The sequence below is a fragment of the Mobula birostris genome, chromosome 5, assembly GCF_030028105.1.
Source record: "Mobula birostris isolate sMobBir1 chromosome 5, sMobBir1.hap1, whole genome shotgun sequence".
Lineage (NCBI taxonomy): Eukaryota > Metazoa > Chordata > Chondrichthyes > Myliobatiformes > Myliobatidae > Mobula > Mobula birostris.
In genome coordinates this window covers 187,473,901-187,493,037 of record NC_092374.1, presented here as the reverse complement: position 1 = coordinate 187,493,037, position 19,137 = coordinate 187,473,901, and the positions used below count along the sequence as shown (strand labels likewise).

General features: G+C 40.8%; 1 protein-coding gene across 5 annotated transcripts in view; it reads left to right on the top strand.

The window, feature by feature from the left end:
- LOC140198141 (uncharacterized) overlaps nt 1-19,137 on the top strand; it is a 197,954-nt gene that overhangs the window by 170,184 nt on the left and 8,633 nt on the right. For all 5 annotated transcript variants that reach the window (XM_072259103.1, XM_072259102.1, XM_072259101.1 and 2 more), the window contains 2 exons: nt 2,701-2,793; nt 5,194-5,289. In XM_072259103.1, the coding sequence (XP_072115204.1) occupies nt 2,701-2,793; nt 5,194-5,289 (189 nt within the window). The remainder of the gene's footprint in view (nt 1-2,700; nt 2,794-5,193; nt 5,290-19,137) is intronic.

Sequence of the window (19,137 nt, the reverse complement as noted above, 5' to 3'; positions counted from 1 at the left end):
ACATAGGGTTGCTCACGCTTGTATCTGCGATGGTTGTTCTTCAAAGTTACTGCTACCAGCACACACAAAGCATCCACTTTTATATCAATTCCTATTCAATTCAAATATCACATTCCAGTGTCATTGGCCACAGGTCTGTCTCTGTTCTTTAACACCTTGTTATTGGCTGTGCTCCAAGCCAGCACCAGTTTATTCCCTCTTCCCATCAAGTGACAGTTGATAATTTATGGCTTTTTGTTCTCAATCAACAATGAGCTTGAATCACTTCAGACATGCATCAATGCCAACATTCAGAAACCTGCATGTTATATCCAATCAAAGAACATCTCACAAATAACTTCTTATTTGGAAATGATCTCCAGTCCAGCAGATTACCTGAAGTATCATTGTGTCTTATTCAAAACATTGATCAAGCCCAGCATGTCAAACTCACAAAATGGAGAATAGAGTGTCTTCACAAAATGGCAGCCTCCATCCCCAAGCATGCAGCAGGAACAAAGGCAAATAGTCTGTCTGATTCCACTGTCCTTGATTCCTTGAATTGACTGATTTGTAGATTGTCATTCTTTCTGGCCAACAGTCTTGTCAAACCCCAAGTAACCAGAATCATCATGAAGTGACTTCAACACAATCCTCTGATGCTTCTCAGGCAAAACCAACTAGGAATGCTGAGTCCTGTCTGGAGGAGACATGACCCTGTATAAAACCTGGTTCCTCAACTCCAGTTTGTTCCTTTCCCTCATCAGTAGGGGTATGGTAGGGTGTTTCATCTTTTCAACTTGGCCCATATCCCCTTCTGCAACAGATGACCAAGTGACATCTTTACAAGTGTTGTCTCACTGGGTTACTGCCAATTCCACAGGACTCAAGGCAGGCAATCGCTTTGTATCCAGAGCTGTCAAGTGGCAATAAGCTTGTGGAATGGTACAACCGGAAGCTCCCAAATGATCCACAGCTCTATCCTGCCACAGCCTTGCTGCTCATTTCCCTGTGGTGGAGAGCTGGCACATTGCTTTAACACCAGAGGCAGGAACACACTCCCACCCTCTGTCCATTTCCAGCACCTCATGTGACCGTCAGGACCATGACTCCACATCAATGTTCTGACTTCCCAGCCGATATTTCAGGCTGAAATCATAAACAGAGAATGCTGCTGACCAACGGTGACCTGTGGAATCCAGCTTCGCCAAGGTCAGGATTGTTGTCTGTCCTCACCTCCGACTTGGCACCATATAGATAGTCATCTAACTTATCCACCACAACCCAATTTGTGCATAGGGTAGTTTCGTTCAGAGGTGACAGACTCCAGCTGATGAAAACGATGGGTCTCAACCCTTTGCCCTGATCCTGATACAGAACACCCCCTAAACCCTTGGGGTTGGCATTGGTGTGCAGGACATATGGCAGCTGGGGCTTTGCAAAGCTCAACACAGGTCTTTAGTCAGCAACTCCTTCAGCAGCTGAAAGGCCTCTTCATATTTTGCATCCCATCTTTCTCCGAAAGGCTCCAAGATAAACATTACCTTCTTCTCCTTTCGTTCTCCTCCCTTTATTCCCCAAGGGAGGGTAACCACACAGAAGCTGATTCAAAGGCTGGCTTACTTTGGAGTAATCCTTCACAAATCTCTGGTAGTACCCACAGAATCCACGGAATGCGTGTAGAGTTCTCAAATTCATGGGCCTTCGCCATGTGGTCTCTGCCTCGACCTTGGACAGATACATAGCTATTCCATCCTGAGACACTATGTGCCCGACGTAATTGACTGACATCTTGCAGAACTGGCATTTGTCCAGTGACAGCTTTAACCCTTTGGTTTTCAGGCGGTCTAGCACCTTCAGTAGTCTCGTCTTGTGCTCCTCCAGTGTGGACTCGAACACTATGAGATCATTCATGTACACCAGTACCTCAAGCATGTTCATGTCCCTACGGTCTTCTCCATGAAATGCGCACAGTGTTGGAGATCATATTTTTCAAACTCTGGATGTGTCCCTTACCCACGGCACCAACTCCTCATCACTGATCACCAGTAGAACTTTCCATCCTGGACTCCTTTGAATCACGCCTTCCCGTTGGATCAAATCCTACAGCTGCCTCTCCCGATCCTCTCCTCTCTCCATCTCCCGCCAAAAGACCAAGGACGCCACCAGTGTCCATCACAAATCTCTCTCCGCCCAGCTTTCTCCAGAACCATCTCCCAATTCCACCATCCTGATTGGCTGGCTGGCATGACCATGTCAATTGCAGCACTTGATCACTGGGATAATACGACTGAGCTTATTTACAGTGGTGTCTTGTCTCATTGGCTCAGTGTGTACACAGAGAGACTGCAGTCTTCCTGCCAGTTCCATCTTCACAGCCTGAGGATAATGGATACCCAGGCTTTACAATATATTTCTTGAACTAACCACAAGGCCTTTAGTCTGTCCAGGGATCTGCACACACTGACAGTGGAGTGAACTCTCTGAACCTCCCTCACTGCATTGCTCTGACACGTGGTCCTTTTCCAACCTGGTGGATTGTCTCATGTTTAGGACATTCATTATCACAGTCAACCTGACCAATCCCAATCCATGTCTGTTATCTGGAACACTTGTCCACTGAAACATATGTAGAACTGTTTGTGTTGATCCGTTACTTCAGTTTTGAAACCGTTTGAAACAGTTCTAATGTTGTTGTTCATTTCTCCCTGTGGACTCTAGATGACAAGCAGTGGTGGTGGCGACTGAATATTTGTAACATTGTGGCTCTTGTCTTCATCCTCATTGCCCTCATTTGCTGGATTGTGTCTAAAGGTATGTGCACAAATATTCTTAAATTACATTAAAATGGTCGCCATGTGGCTCAGTGCAGGAATGGAATGAGTATCTCAGTCAGTACATTGTGAACTGCTTTATATGGAACACCAGCACTTGCAGTCCTCAGCCCCACAGTCTACAGCTGGGGACTGGGAGACCTGCTGGAGGTTTGACCCAATATAGACACTGTAGGTTATACAGGGTGTGTCTGGACTTCCAGAAGCTGCTTGATAAACTCCTAAAGGTGAACCTGATGGAACTGAAAGCATGCTACTGACCAGAGTGAAGAATTGATGGTGGCAAATCTGTTGTGACTGCAACTTTTCATCAGGTTGAGTCCGGTGATGGGATTTTAAACAGTCACAAACAAGTTTCCGATGATATTATAACAGGGCAGCAATAAATCACAGAAAGAGGGTAGAGAAGGGGAAAGAGTTATCTGATTGATGGAGAATGAGGAGAGAGGGAAGGACTATAAGGGTTGGAGGAGGAGAGAGAAGGTGAGTTAGTGTGTTAAAGAACCAGCAGAAATGGAAAACACTTTGGAGTCTGGTATTGCTATTAACTAATGCTATTTATTAGTAACTATGCAATACAGTAATATAAGTTCAGATATATTAAACAGGTTAGCAAAGATTATATGTATATAAGTGTGGAAATATAAAGACCAAGCTTTTTCAAGCCTAGGGGTAAATGGATACAGTCTTACAGTGATGAGTAAAGTTCAGTTCAGTTCGTGGTATTGAGTTGAGTAGTGATGCAGAGAGAGAGGTTTTGTGGTTGTCCGAGTAAGCTGATGCCATCGATTCTTCCTGTTGTCCTCTGAAATCCTTTAGAAGTCACCGAATGTGACCACAACAAGGGGACCGTTCTTCTGTGGTAGAATTATCAACCCAGGCGAGGATTAGACACACGAATAACTCCCCACCGGTCACACCTTTTCCACACTGTGAGAGCCACTGATTGATTCTCCTAACTGATCCTCCAAAACCCCCCTTTCTGTGGGCAGAACAAAGCTCATCCAGTGTCCAAAACCGTGTGTCTCCAACAGAATCCACGTATGGATTATCACCAACAGTAGTCTATCACTGAGGTACCGTCTTCAAGTGGTAAAACTACCCACCCAGGCAAGGATTATCACACACAGGTAGTTTCCACACAAGGTAACCCAAACACACAACTGTGATGGCCACTTATCCAGTTCCGTGACGTATGAAATAACTTCAACAGTGATTTGCCACAGGGGTGCCTTTCTTCAGTGATCTACCACACCCAAACAAGGGTAACACACAAGTGGTATTCACAAAGGTACTCCCCTCCCCAGAGAACCCACTCCTGTGCATTAAATATGTGACAATCACACTTCCGCTTGTTCTAGTTGCAGAAAACCTGTGAGAGTCATTTATCAAAACTCAGGGTCGATCTCAACTCACTCCTTTTGGGTTACTGAAAGTTTAAACCAGCGACCCACTCACTGATGTCTTTCATTAACCGAATCCATCTTGACTCTGAGCATGTGTTTCTGTGTGTCTGTAACTGTCGTTGTAAAAAGTAAACACGCTGCAGAGACACCATAACATCGATTGTCCATCAAATAACTCCACCTCTCTCTCTCTCCATGGCAACCCAGAAGCTGACAGCAGTAGTCACTGTCCTTGTAAAAGTGTAAACATGAGCTGAAAGGCAGACTCTGCCCCTCTCTCTCTCAGCAGAAATCCAAAAGTTCGTCTCAGTTCTCTGTTGTGCCTTAAAGTGACAGTCCACAGCAAAAAGGAATCTCAGTGGTACATTAGAAGTGAAGGAGAGAGAAGGTATTGTTAGCATTTGCCTTTTGCAGTGTAATTAGTGCTGACTGTGTAGCTGTTATGAACAACATCACCTTGGATCTTGGGTGTGTGGGGAATATTACAGGTTTCACATGTTTACCGCTTTCTAGGATTTAGTTTTGTGTTTGCATTTAATAAATGAAATACATCTGAATGAACAAGAGAAAGTCTGCAGATGCTGGGAATCCAAGCAACACGAACAAAATGCTGGAGGAACTCAGCAGGCCAGGCAGCATCTATGGAATAGAGTACAGTCGATATTTCTGGCCGAGACCGTTCAATAGTCTTTTCGATTTGATTGTTTGTCTGTCTTTGTGTGTAGTTTTTCATTGTTTCTATTGTATTTCTCTGTTCTACTTTGATTTCCTGCAAAAAAGTGAATCTTAAGTTAGTAAATGGTGACATATACAGTATATATTTTGGTAATAAATTTACATTGTTTTAATTAACTTGTTGCTTTGACTCATGAATGCCGTTGGACATATGACTGTGTTAAATGTATTTTAAACTGGGAGTGGGTGTGGAGAATCAGTGTGAATTTACTCAGTGGGTTCACTTCTGTACGTCTCAGATCAAAGCTGCAAGATCAACATTCCAATCTGGATCATATTGACTGTATCAGGAATCACATTTGTGACAGCATTATCCAGATTCTTTCCAGTTTGCAGTAAGTATCAAAAACAAAACATTTTCTAAAGAACTCAATCACTGTGAAAACTTTCCCTGATCTCACCATCACTTAAGCTTCTAAAGGGAGCAGTTGAGGGGAATTCTCCAGCGCGTTATCAAATCTGTCCTGGCTGGCTGCTGTCAGTCGGGAACAGTTCTGGCTCAGATTTTGCTGGATTCTGTTGGAGGTCCTGCACAGAGGTGCTGGGATCTCTTAGTAGGTGAGCTGACGGGGTTTGGGACTCCTGCTGGATTGTGGAAGTCCAGAACTTTGAATTGAGTTTCAGTGATTTCCATCTGTGCCTGTGTGGAAATTATTGGAGAAAATTTAAATCATAGGAGTTGTGTATAATTGGAGAGATCAGGATCTGATTAGGGATTGTCAGTAACGCCCAGAGTCAGAAAAACTGTATCTCTCCAATCTGAGGAGCTGGCAAAGAAGATTGCTGGAGGCAATGTGAAAGATGTTCTCCATGCAGACTTTCGTAAAGCATTTGACATGGTCACACATGAGAGGCTGATCCAGAAGGCTGAAACACCTGGGTTCTGAGGTAATCCAACTAAATGGATCCAAAATCAGCTTGATGACAGAAGGCAGAGGTTGTGTTGGAAGAATGTTTTTTTTCTGATTTGAAGTCTGCACCTACTCATGTACAGTAGTGAATGGTTGTAGGACTTCTGCACTTTGTGATATATATTAACGACTTAGTTGTGAGTTTAGGAGGTATGATTAGTAAGTTTACAGACGAATGAGAATTGGTGGTGTTGTGGATGGTGAGGAAAGTTGTCCAAGTCTGCAATAGGATATGGGTCAGATGGAAAGCTGGGTAGAGCATTAGCAAATGGAACTTAATTCTGACAAGTACAAGGTCATCCATTTTGTCGAGTTGAAATAGGACTTGGATATCTGCAGTCCATGGTAGAAATGTTCAACAGAGAGACTGAGGATTCCAAGTGCATAGCAAAGCACACAAAATGCTGGAGGAACTCAGCAGGTCAGGCAACAACGATGAAAATTAATAAACAGTCGATGTCTCGGGCTGAGACCTTTAATCAGGACTGGAAAGAAGGGGGAAGAACCAGAACAAGGAAGGAGGAAGGGGAAGGAGAACAAGCTCGAAGCTAATACGTGAAGCCAGGTGGGTGCAGGAGGGGGATGAAGGACGATGCTGGGAGGTGCTGGGTAGAAAAGGCAAAGGGCTGGAGAAGAAATATGATAGGAGAAGAGAGTGGAATGTGGAAGAAACATAGAAAACCCACAGTACAATACAGACCCTTCGGCCCACAAAGCTGTGCTGAACATGCACTTACCTAGGCTTCCCATAGCCCTCTATTTTTCTAAGCTCCATGTATCCATCCAGGAATTTCTTAAAAGACCCTATCGTTTCCGCTTCCACCACCACCACTGGCAGCCCATTCCACACACTCACCATTCACTGTGTAAAAAAAACGTACCCCTGACATCTCCTCTGTACCTACTTCCAAGAACCTTAAAACTATGCCCTGTCGTGCTAGCCATTTCAGCCCTGGGAAAAAGCCTCTGACTATCTGCACAATCAATGCTTCTCATTATCTTGTACACCTCTATCAGGTCACCTCTCATCCTGCATCGCTCCAAGGAGAAAAGGCCGAGTTCACTCAACCTATTCTCATAAGGCATGCTCCCCAATCCAGGCAACATCTTTGTAAATCTCCTCTGCACCCTTCCTATGGTTTCCACGTCCTTCCTGTAGTGAGGCAACCAGAATTGAGCGCAGTACTCCAAGTGAGGTCTGACCAGGGTCCTATATAGCTGCAACATTACCTCTCAGATCTTAAACTCAATCCCACGATTGACGAAGGCCGATGCACCGTATGCCTTCACAGAGTCTTAACCACAGAGTCAACCTGCGTAGCAGCTTTGAGTGTCCTATGGACTCGGACTCCAAGATCCCTCTGATCCTCTACACTGCCAAGTGTCTTTCTTTCTTTTTTTTATTAGTCTTTTTTGTGATTTTTTTAAAAAAGCATAAATACAATCCAGAGGAGAATTAGTTCAAATATATATGTATCAGTAACAGTATAAACCATTGTCAAAATCATAGATATCGTTCAACTAGCATCAAATATATAATTAAAAAAATGAAAATAACAATTCTGCTCTTACCAGTTTATGAAGAGAAAGAAAAAAACATTGGGTTTTAAATGAAAAGAAAAAAACCCACTGCACTAAAAAAAACAAAAAAAAAAAGGACTGGGCGGCCCATTTTGAGGATACGATCAAAAAAGAAAGAAAGACTTTCTGATCAAATGTAAAACTTTGAAAAAAAGATTGAAAGAGTAATAAATAAAATTAAATGAAAATATTGGATAAAAGGTCGCCATATTCGCTCAAATTTAAAGGATGTATGAAATGTCTGACTTCTTATTTTCTCTAAACTTAAACAGGACATAATGGAGGAGAGCCAATAAAAGACCGTAGGTGGATCAGAATCCTTCCACTTCAATAAAATGGCTCTCCTAGCCAGCAAGGTCGAAAAGGCTATCCTAAGTTGTGCGGAAAGAGGAATATTTCCTGCTTCCGATGGGATAATCCCAAAAATTGCCGTAAGCAAATTAGGTTGTAGATCCAGATCCAAAACTTTTGATAGTGTTTTAAAAACATCTCTCCAAAAGTTATCTAGCTTTATACGAGACCAATACATATGAGTTAAAGTGGCCAGCTCAGTATTACATCTGTCACAAATAGGATTAATATTGGAGAAAATATGCACTAGTTTATCCTTTGACATATGAGCCCGGTGCACTACCTTGAACTGTATCAAGGAATGACGGGCACAAATAGATGAGTTGTTAACCGAATGAAAAATTTTACTCCATTGATTATCTGGAAATGTTTCCTGAAGTTCCGATTCCCAAGCACGTTTAATTTTATCATTAGATATCATTGGTGAACACAATAACCATTTATAGATTATAGCTATCAACCCTTTCTGAAATGGTTTAAACTGAAAGAGAACATCTGTCATATTAGGTGGATAAGCAGAAGGGTAATTTGGTAATAAACCACGTAAAAAATTCCTAATTTGTAAATATCCAAAGAAGTGTACATTTGATAAATCATATTTATCCATTAACTGAGAAAAAGACATTAAACAGTCCCCGAAAAAACAAATCTGAAGAAGTTATTATTCCCTTGGTTTTCCAAATTAGAAAGGCCTTATCAAAAATTGATGGTTTAAAAAAAATAATTGAGATAGATATTACTAGAAAGAATAAAATTATTTAACTCAAAAAATCTACAAAACTGAAACCAAATTCTTAATGTATGTTTAATAATGGGATTAAATTCTTGTCTGCTAATCTTAGTAAACAAAAAAGGAAGAGAAACTCCCAGTAAAGAGGCCAAAGAGAATCCTTTCACCGAGTTTACCTCTAGATCCAACCACGAAGGACAATATTTGAATAGTGAATCCAAAAAGTAATATATCGAATATTAATTGCCCTATAGTGCATTCCAAAGTTAGGCAAAGCCATACCACCATCCTTTTTTTAATTTCTGCAATAAGGGTTTACTCAATCTAGGATTTTTGTTGTTCTAAATATAAGATAAAGTTATAGAATCTATTCTGTCGAAGAACTTTTTAGGAACAAAAGAAGGAACTGCCTGATATATAAAATTTTGTTAAAACTATCATTTTAATAGCATTAATTCAACCCATTAATGATAATGTCATAGGAGACCATTTAGAAAGCATTTGTTTGGTGTAGCCAATTAATGGAAAAAAAAATTATATGTATAGAGATCCTTAAAATTTTTAGTAATTTTAATACCAAGATAGGTAAAGTAAATTTTAGCAATAGCAAAAGATATTTGATGATTTGGATCCGAGTAATTATTAATAGGAAATAACTCACGTTTGTGTAAATTTAATTTATACCCAGAAAAACTTCTGAATTTAGAAAATATAGATAACATAGGAGGAATAGATTTCCTAGGATCTGAAATATTAACTAACAGATCATCTGCATATAATGAAACCTTGTGTATTTTGTCCCCTCTCTTAATACCTTGAACAGTGTTAGAATCTCTAAGGACAATAGCAAGGGGTTCTAAAGTCAAGTTAAATAATAAAGGGCTGAAAGGGCATCCCTGTCTAGTACCCCCATATTATCTAAAATAGGGAGATTTTTGGTCGTTAGTTATAACAGCAGCCATAGGAGCATGATAGATCAATTTAATCCAGAAATAAATCCTGGGCCCAGATTAAATCTTTCCAAAACCTCAAATAAGTAAGACCACTCCACCCTATCAAAAGCTTTCTCTGCATCAAGAGAAACAACACATTCAGATTCTTTAGATGGAGAAGAGTGAATAATATTTAATAATCTTCAAATATTAAAATGTGAATATCTGTTTTTAATAAATCCAGTTTGGTCATTGGAAATAACAGTAGGTAAAATATTCTCAAGTCTATTAGCCAAAATCTTAGAGAGAATTTTAAAATTCACGTTCAATAGAGAAATTGGTCTATAAGAGGCGCATTCAGATAAATCTTTACCTTTTTTAGGAATTAAAGAGATTGAAGCTTCATAGAAAGTGTTTGGGAGAGTCCCAGAGGGTACAGAGTCAGTGAATCTTTGATATAAATGAGGTATAAGTATATCAGTAAAAGTCTTATAAAATTCCACTGTGTATCCGTCCGGTCCCAGAGCCTTAGCTGATTGGAGAGAGGATATAGCCCCCGCTATTTCTTCTTGTTTAATAGGTGCATCTCATGCATTCATATCTTGAGTAGAGATTTTAAGTATATTCACTTTTTGCAAAAAACTATTCGTAAAAGTAATATTATCTGAAAATTCAGACTCATAAAGGTTAGAGTAGAAATCCATAAATATCTTATTAATTTCATAAGGATCTACCGTTATAGTTCTATCATGTCTTATTTTCAGGATCTGTCTTCTAGTCCTACTTGCTTTTAACTGTCCAGCTCTTAGTTTGCCTGATTTGTCTCCATGTATATAAAATTGGCTTTTGGGTTTAAAAAGTTGCTGTTCAATAGGAAAAGTCAAAAGCAAATCATGTTGTGCTTGGAGTTCCACCCTTTCGTTAAAGAGATCTTCACTAGGCGTTACTGAATAGAGTTTATCTATTTCTTTAATCCTATTAGTGACCAGCAAAAGTTCTGCCTTAGTTTTCCTTCTTGAACCTACTGAATATGATATTATCTGTCCCCTAAGAAAAGATTTCATTATATCCCAAATAACCAAATTTGACATTTCCTCAGTTGTATTCAATTCAAAAACAGAGAAATATGTTCTTTAATAAAATTTACAAAAGTTGAATCTTGCAACAATGGAATATTAAATCTCTGCTGAAGTATGTGAATATTATCAGAGAGTTCCAAAGTTAGTTTCATAGGTGCATGATCTGACAACGCAATCACATCGTCGGCACACTCAACAACAGAGGACACCAATCGTGTATCCGAGAAAAAATAATCAATTCTAGAATATTTATGGTATACATGTGAAAAAAAAGAAAAATCTTTTTCTTTAGGAAATTTAAATCTCCAAATATCGACCAGACCATATTGTAATAAAAAAGAATTGATACAAGTCGCAGCTTTATCAGGAAGTGACGGATTGGTGGACGATCTGTCAATCAACGGGTTAAGACAGCAGTTAAAGTCACCGCCCATAATCAACTTATATTCATTTAAATTCGGCAATACAGAAAATAGCTTCTTAAAAAATTCAGGGTTGTCTGTATTAGGTGCGTATATACATACCAAAGCCACCTTTTGACCACACAACAAACCAGTAAGAATTAAATATCTTCCAATTAAATCAGTAACAGTATTAAAATGAACAAAAGGGATTTTAGAATTAATAAAAATAGAAACCCCTCTTATTTTAATTACTGATAAAGAATGAAATAAGGGTCCCTTCCAAAATTTAAAAAAATGATTTTCATCTTGTCTACAGATGTGTGTCTCCTCCACAGAAATAATATCTGCATGAAGTGTTTTTAATTTCTTAAAAATCTTTCTGCACTTAATAGGTTGCTTCATACCATTTAAATTCCAAGATATTATATTGATTTTATTAAGATCCATACTTAAAACTTAATTTAAAAATTTTATAAAGTAATCTAACGCGCGGGCGCAACCTAAATCGAAAGAAAAGGTGAAGCTTGACTCGATCAGAAAGAGACGCAAGATGATTGACAGAGAAAAACCCCTCAGGACTGCCCAGTCGAGAAAAAAACTAACCTAATAGACCCACCCACCTCCCCCAAAAGCCCAGAAATAGTCCAATAGGCGAACAACATGCTAATCTATTGACCCTTAACCCCTGTCTCCAGTTGGCAGCTCCGTTTACAAAGTTAAATTGACCACCACAAAAAAGACATAACAAAGAATACATAAAGAAGTATACAAATTCCAAATATTTTCATATTATGTCTAACAGTTGTTAAGACCGAATTAACGACGGCCATCTTAAATCCATTTAATATACGCAGCCATGTCTTCAGAAAAAAGATGAATCCCATCAACTAATACAAACTACAACTAATATTAAAGACTTAAAAATCAAAGAAAAAATAAGTATATATGTGTTAAGTTCAGAACTACATTAACTGTTAAAGCAAACTGCAACAGATCTAAGTAAGTTAACCAAGTCTGTATCTAAACATTGATAAGACGAAAAGCGGACTTTCATCAACGGTGTTACAAACCACTCCCAGCTAAGGATCAACTGTTCAAATTGCTTCCGAAGTGGATTTAAACTCTCTTATAAATTTCCAACCATCTTCTGGAGAGTCAATTCGTTTTGGTGGAGTACTCATCAGACGGGCAACAGCTCATTTAAAAATTCCGCCATCACTTCCCAATATATAATTCTTTCGGCATAAATCTCTGGGGCAAAACCTTCCACTATACGAACCTGAACTTCATTATTGATTAGCTTATCCCTTTTCCTTGTATTCGGAAGAATAGCTTCTTTGGTTGTAAAATAATGCAAACAAAGAATTACAGGACGTGGTTTAATTTTGGCTGATGATTTAAAACGCCGAATTCAGTAGACTGTGTCCAATATCGGACAGACTTCGAGAATGTCACAAGAAAGTGAATATAACATGTTCAAAAAAAAATATTAGTAGCTCACTGGTTTCTGTATTTTCAGGCAAACCCAGTATACGTAGATTCATCCTGCGATTTCTGCTTTCCAATTCAATTGTTTTCTTCTTAATTCCTTATAATTCTGAAGTATACTCATTAATTTTCTTTTCCATAAGGGACATCATCAAATCTTGTTCCTTAATAGATTGATCCATTAACTCAAATTCCCTTTCAATTCTGTGAGTACTCTGCTTAAGCGGCTGATATCCATCTTCCAAATTCTTCAAAGACTCCTGAATAGCGATGTTGGTTTTTTCAAGCAATTCATTAGCTTTCGTCAATTTATCCATTTTGGTATCCAGCGTACCGATCTTCACATTAATAGCTTCCATTGAAGAAAACATTCTTTCTGAAGTAGAAACTTCCTCTGATTTCTCTGTTTGTTGCGGCTCAGAAAGGGGTTTGCCACTACGTAATTCGGTTCCAGCCATCTTAATTAATCATAAAATCCTTCAGCAAATATAATAAATCTTCAAACTTCAAATGGATCTAGCAGTGGAAAGTAAGTTATGAAAGATGGAGCTGAGACAAAAGAAGTCTTACTCCGTACGCTGCCAAATGGAGACCCAGAGTCTTGCCATTAATGCTATATTCTGCCATCATATTTGAGCTACAAAAATGAACCACCTCACACTTATCTGGGTTGAACTCCATCTCCAGAAAGGGAAAGAAGAGGGGTAATAGGCAGGTGAGGAGAGGGGAACACAGTGGCAAATAGAAGAAGAAGGGACGGGAGGGAGAAAAATTACTGGAAGTTGGAAAAATCAATATTCACGCCATCAAGTTGGAGGCTACCAGATGGAATATGAGGTGTTGCTCCTCCAACCTGAGAGTTGCTTCATCATGGCAATAGAGGAGACCATGGACTGACAAGTCAGAAGGGAGACTGGAACTAAAATGGTTGGCCACCGGGATGGTGGATGGTACAGAGAATGATGTGCTGGATGCAGAGTCCCGTGGGTGGTAGGTGAAGACTAGAGGAACTCGGTCAGTGTTAGGGATGCAGAGTCCCGTGGGTGGTAGGTGAAGACAAGAGAAATTCAGTCAGTGATAAGGATGTGGGCTGAGAAGTGGCAGATGGAGTTCAACCCAGAGAAGTGTGAGGTGGTACACTTTGGAAGGACAAACTCCAAGGCAGAGTACAAAGTAAATGGCAGGACTACTTGATAGTGTGGAGGAGCAGAGGGATCTGGGGGTACATGTCCACAGATCCCTGAAAGTTGCCTCACAGGTAGATAGGGTAGTTAAGAAAGCTTATAGGGTGTTAACTTTCATAAGTCGAGGGATAGAGTTTAAGAGTCGCGATGTAATGATGCAGCTCTATAAAACTCTGGTTAGCCACACTTGGAGTACTGTGTCCAGTTCTGGTTGCCTCACTATAGGAAGGATGTGGAAGCATTGCAAAGGATACAGAGGAGATTTACCAGGATGGTGCCTGGTTTAGAGAGTATGTATTATGATCAGAGATTAAGATAGCTAGGGCTTTACTCTTTGGAGAAGGAGGATAAGAGGAGACGTGATAGAGGTATTCAAGATATTAAGAGGAATAGATAGAGTGGACAGCCAGTGCCTCTTCCCCAGGGCACCACTGCTCAATACAAGAGGACGTGGCTTTAAGTTAAGGAGTGGGAAGTTCAACGGAGATATCAGAGGAAGGTTTTTTACTCAGAGAGTGGTTGGTGCGTGGAATGCACTGCCTGAGTCAGTGGTGGAGGCAGATACACTAGTGAAGTTTAAGAGACTACTAGACAGGTAAATGGAGGAATTTAAGGTGGGGGCTTATATGGGAGGCAGGGTTTGAGGGTCGGCACAACCTGGGCCTGTAATGTGCTGTACTATTCCATGTTCTGTGTTCTATGATGCAGAGTCCCATGGGTGGTAGCTGAAGAAAAGAGGAACTCGGTCAGTGTTAAGGATACAGAGTCCCGTGGGTGGTAGGTGAAGACGAGAGGAACTCGGTCAGTGTTAAGGATGCAGAGTCCTGTGGGTGGTAGGTGAAGACAAGAGGAACTCAGTCAGTGTTAAGTATACAGAGTCCCGTGGGTGGTAGGTGAAGTCAAGAGGAACTCGGTCAGTGTTAAGGCACCGGAATGATGTGTGGAGGGCAGATGCCTGTGAATGGAGGAGATGCAATTGAGGGAAGCGTCAATAGTGGAGGAAGGGAAACGCTGTTCCTTGAAGAAGTAGGACATTTCTGATTTCCCAGAAAAGAAAGCCTCACCACACAGACACAAAGGAACTGATGGAAGGGAATGGCATTTTTACAGGAGAGAGGTTGGGAGGAGGTACAGTCAAGATAGCTGTGGGATTCAGTAGGTTTACAAAAGATAACAATAGACAGCTTATCCCCAGACATGGAGACAAAGATCAAGAAAGGAGAGAGAGAGAGAGAGATGTGTCAGAAATGGACAAAGTGAATTTAAGGGCAGGGTGGAAGTTAACCATAGCTCCAAGTTCATAGATCTCTAAGAAGGAACATCGGTTGATATTGTGGAGAAGAACATACATGGCATGCTGATATTTATAATTTGGGACAACAAGCAAGGTCAGAAATAGAAAGATAGGCCGGATGAATTCGTGGCTGAGGTGCTGGAGCAAGGGGAGAGGTTCAGGTTCTTGGGATCTCTTCTGGGGACGGAATCAACCTGTACAAGAGGGACAGGTTACACTTGAACCAGAGAGGGGCCAATATCCTTGCAAGAACATTTGGGGGTGGGATGGAACTCTGAGCAGGAACAACACACGGGATAAAGCAGTAATCTGCAAGAGCAAGTTTTGTATTCAGGATATCAGGATGAAGGGAAAGAAAAGAATACTCAGTCAAACTGCATTTAATTCACAGCATGAGGATTAAGAGGTAACGTGAGTGAGCTCAGAATGTGGATTGGCTCTGTGGACTGGGATGTTACAGCCATAACAGAAACATGGCTGAGAGAAGGGCAGGACTGGCAGCTCAATGCTCCAGAATACAGACGTGATAGTAGATAGATGATTGGGAAGCTTTTAAAAACCTGGAGAGAGCAACTAAAAAAATTAATTAGAAGGGAAAAGATGAAATATGAATGCAAGCTAGCAAATAATATCAAAGTGGATAGTAGAGGTTTTTTCAAGTATGTTAAAAATAAAAGAGAGATGAGATTGGATATAGGACCGCTAGAAGATGAGGCAGGAGAAATAATAATGGGGGACAAGGAGATGGCTGATGAACTAAATGAGTATTTTGCATCAGTCTTCACTGTGGAAGACACTAGCAGTATGCCTGATGTTGTAGTGTGTGAAGGAAGAGAAGTGGGTGCAGTTACTATTACAAGAGAGAAGGTGCTCAAAAAGCTGAGAGACCTAAAGCTACATAAGTCACCCAGACCAGATGAACTGCACCCAAGAGTTCTGAAAGATAGCATTAGAGATTGTGATGGCATTAGAAATGATCTTTCAAAAATGATTGGACTCTGGCATGGTGCCAGAGGACTGGAAAATTGCAAATGTCACTCCACTCTTTAAGAAAGCAAGAAGGCAGCAGAAAGGAAATTATAGACCAGTTAGCCTGGTTGGGAAGATGTTAGAGTCAATTGTTAAGGATGTGGTGATGGAGTACTTGGTGACACATGACAAGACAGTACAAAGTCAGCATGGTTTCCTTCAGGGAAAATCCTGCCTGGCGAGCCAGTTCGAATTCTTTGAGGAAGTTTCAAGTAGGATGGATGTTTCAAGTAGGATAAAGTGAATGCTGTGGAAGTTGTTATTTGGACTGTCAGAAGGACTTTGACAAGGTGCCACACATGAGGCTGCTTACCAATTTAAGAGCCCATGGTATTACAGGAAAGATACTAACATGGTTAGAGCATTGGCTGATTGGTAGGAGGTAGTGAGTGGGAATAAAAAATCCTTTTCTGGTTGGCTGGCAGTGACTAGCGGTGTTGGGACCACTTCTTTTTATGCTGTATATAAATTATTTAGATGATGGAATAGATAGCTTTGTTGCCATGTTTGCAGATGATATGAAAATTGATGGAGAGGCAAGTAGTTTTGAGGAAATGGGTAGAATGCAGAAAGACTTAGACAAATTTGGAGAATGGTCAAGAAAGTGGCAAATGAAATACAATGTTGGAAAATGCATGGTTATGCACTTTGCCAGTAGAAATAAATGTGCAGACTATTTTTTAAATGGGGAGAAAATCCCAAAATCTGAGATGCAAAGGGACTTGGGAGTCCTTGTGCAGAACATCCTAAAGGTTAACTTGCAGTTTGAGTTGGTGGTGAGGAAGGCAAATGCCATTTTAGCATTCATTTCAAGAGGTCTAGAATACAAGAGCAAGGACTTGATGCTGAGGCTTTATAAGGCACTGCTGAGGCCTCAGCTTGAGTATTGTGAACAGTTTTGGGCCCCTCATCTTAGAAAAGATGTGCTGGCATTGGAGAGGGTCCAGAGGAGGTTCATGAGGATGATTCCAGGAGTGAAAGGGTTATCACACAAGGAATATTTGATATCTCCAGGTCTGTACTCACTGGAATTCAGAAGGAAGAGGGGAATCACATTGAAACCTTTCAAATGTTAGAAGGCCTAGATGGAGTAGACGTGGAAAGGATGTTTCCCATGAGTCTAGGATGAGGGCACAGCCTCAGAATAGAGAGGCGCCCTTTCAAAATAGAGATACGGAGAAACTTCTTCAGCAAAGGGTGGTAAATTTGTGGAATTTGATGCCACATACAGCTGTGAGGCCTGGTCGTTGGGTGTATTTAAGGGAGAGATTAATAAGTTCTTGATAAGACATGACATCAAATGTTGTGGGGAGAAGGCCGGGAACTGGGGTTAAGAAGGAGGAAAATAAAGGATTAGCCATGATTGAATGGCGGAGTAGACTCGATGGGCCAGATGGCCTAATTCTGTTCCTATGTTTTATGATCTTATGGTCTTATGGACAGAGGTACAGATAAATGAGGAGGGGATGTTGCCTTTTGATCACGGAGGACACAGCATCAGTGATTAGAGATGACATCTTTGGAGGTTCATTCTGTGAAGCTGTATGGATTGAACATCATTTCAAACTCCTGGGAGTGAACATCACACACAACTCTCATGGTCCCAGAACACATCCTACACGGCAGGAAAGCTCACCACTGCCTCATTTTTCTGAGGAGTCTGAGAGAGCGAGACTTTGCACATCCACACTCATGTCATTCCACAGATGCACAGTAGAGGGCAGCCTAACAAGCTGCATCACTGCTTGGTACGGAAACTGCACTGTGGCGAACAGGAAGGCTCCACAATGGGTAGTTAAAACTGACCAACCCATCACTGGCACCAAACTACCTGCAATCAATGACATATTGTATATAGAGTACGGTGTGGTCCATTCTCCCTCTCCTATCAGATTACTTCTTCTCCAGCCCTTTACCTTTCCTGCCCACCTGGCTTCACCTGTCAACTTCCAGATTGCCTCCTCCCCCTCCCCCCACCTTTTTATTCTGACATCTTCCCCCTTCTTTCTCAGTCCTGAAGGAGGCTCTCAGCCTGAAACGTCGAGCGTTTATTCATTTCCAAAGATGCTGCCTGACCTGCTGAGTTCCTCCAGCATTGTGTGTGTGTCGTTTTGGACTTTCAGCATCTGCAGACTTTCTCATGTTTACGTAGCATCCACGCCAGGACCACCAGACTCAAAAACAGTTCCTTTCCCCAAGCGGTGAGGCTGATCAACACCTCCACCCGCTAACTCCACCACTACATTATAATTTCCCATCACTGACATTATGTACAAGCCAGTGTCACTTTATGGATAGACAATCAATCTATGCATGTAAGCTGTCGTGTGTATTTATAGTTATTTCGTGATTTTTATTATTGATAATGTGTTCTTCATAGTTTGTATTTTTTGTGCTGCATTGCATCCAAAGTAATAATTATCTTATTCTCCTTAAACTTGTGTACATGAAATGACACTGAACGATATTTAAACTTTGAAAAGTTTCCCGAGTAGAGAGACCTAGACAGAGGGTGCAATACTGGTCCTCCTCTTGGAGAATGAGGCAGGGCAAGTAACTGAGGGAGCAGTCAGGGAGAACTTTGGCTCTGGTGACCACAGTTCTTGTAGTTTTAAGATGGTGATGGAAAAGCAAGCATGGGACCCCAAGTTAGGGTTGAAAACTGGGGCTGGGCTAATTTTGTGGGAATTAGGCAGGATCAAGCAGGGGATTAAATTAGATAATGTGCATTTTTATGTGGATGAATTCTCAGGGCTTGACTGAGTATATCATCAGACTACATTGGAAGCTGAAGAAGAAATTGTGGAGGCTGTTGAAGAGATATTTGCTTCATTTTTAGCCACTGGTGAAATTCCCAAAGACTGGAATGTAGCTACTGTCATTCCGTTGTTTAAGTAGAGTAACAAGGAGAAGCCAGAGAATTACTTGAAGAAGTAACTAAAACTGTTGGTGAGAGTAGGTCAGTGGATGTTGTCTTCTTTGACCTTTCCAAAGCGTTCAAGGTCCCACATGGCGGTTTAGCTCCCATGGAATCCAGGGAGAGCAATTTGGGTGAATTCAAAATGAGTTTTTTGGTAGGAATCAGAAGGTTTTTAAGGGTTATTTCTGGGAATGGAGGTCAGTGATTAGTGCTGTGCTCTATGGGTCAGTATGGGGACCCTTGTTATTTGTTATTTATAGAATGATTTAAATGTGAATAC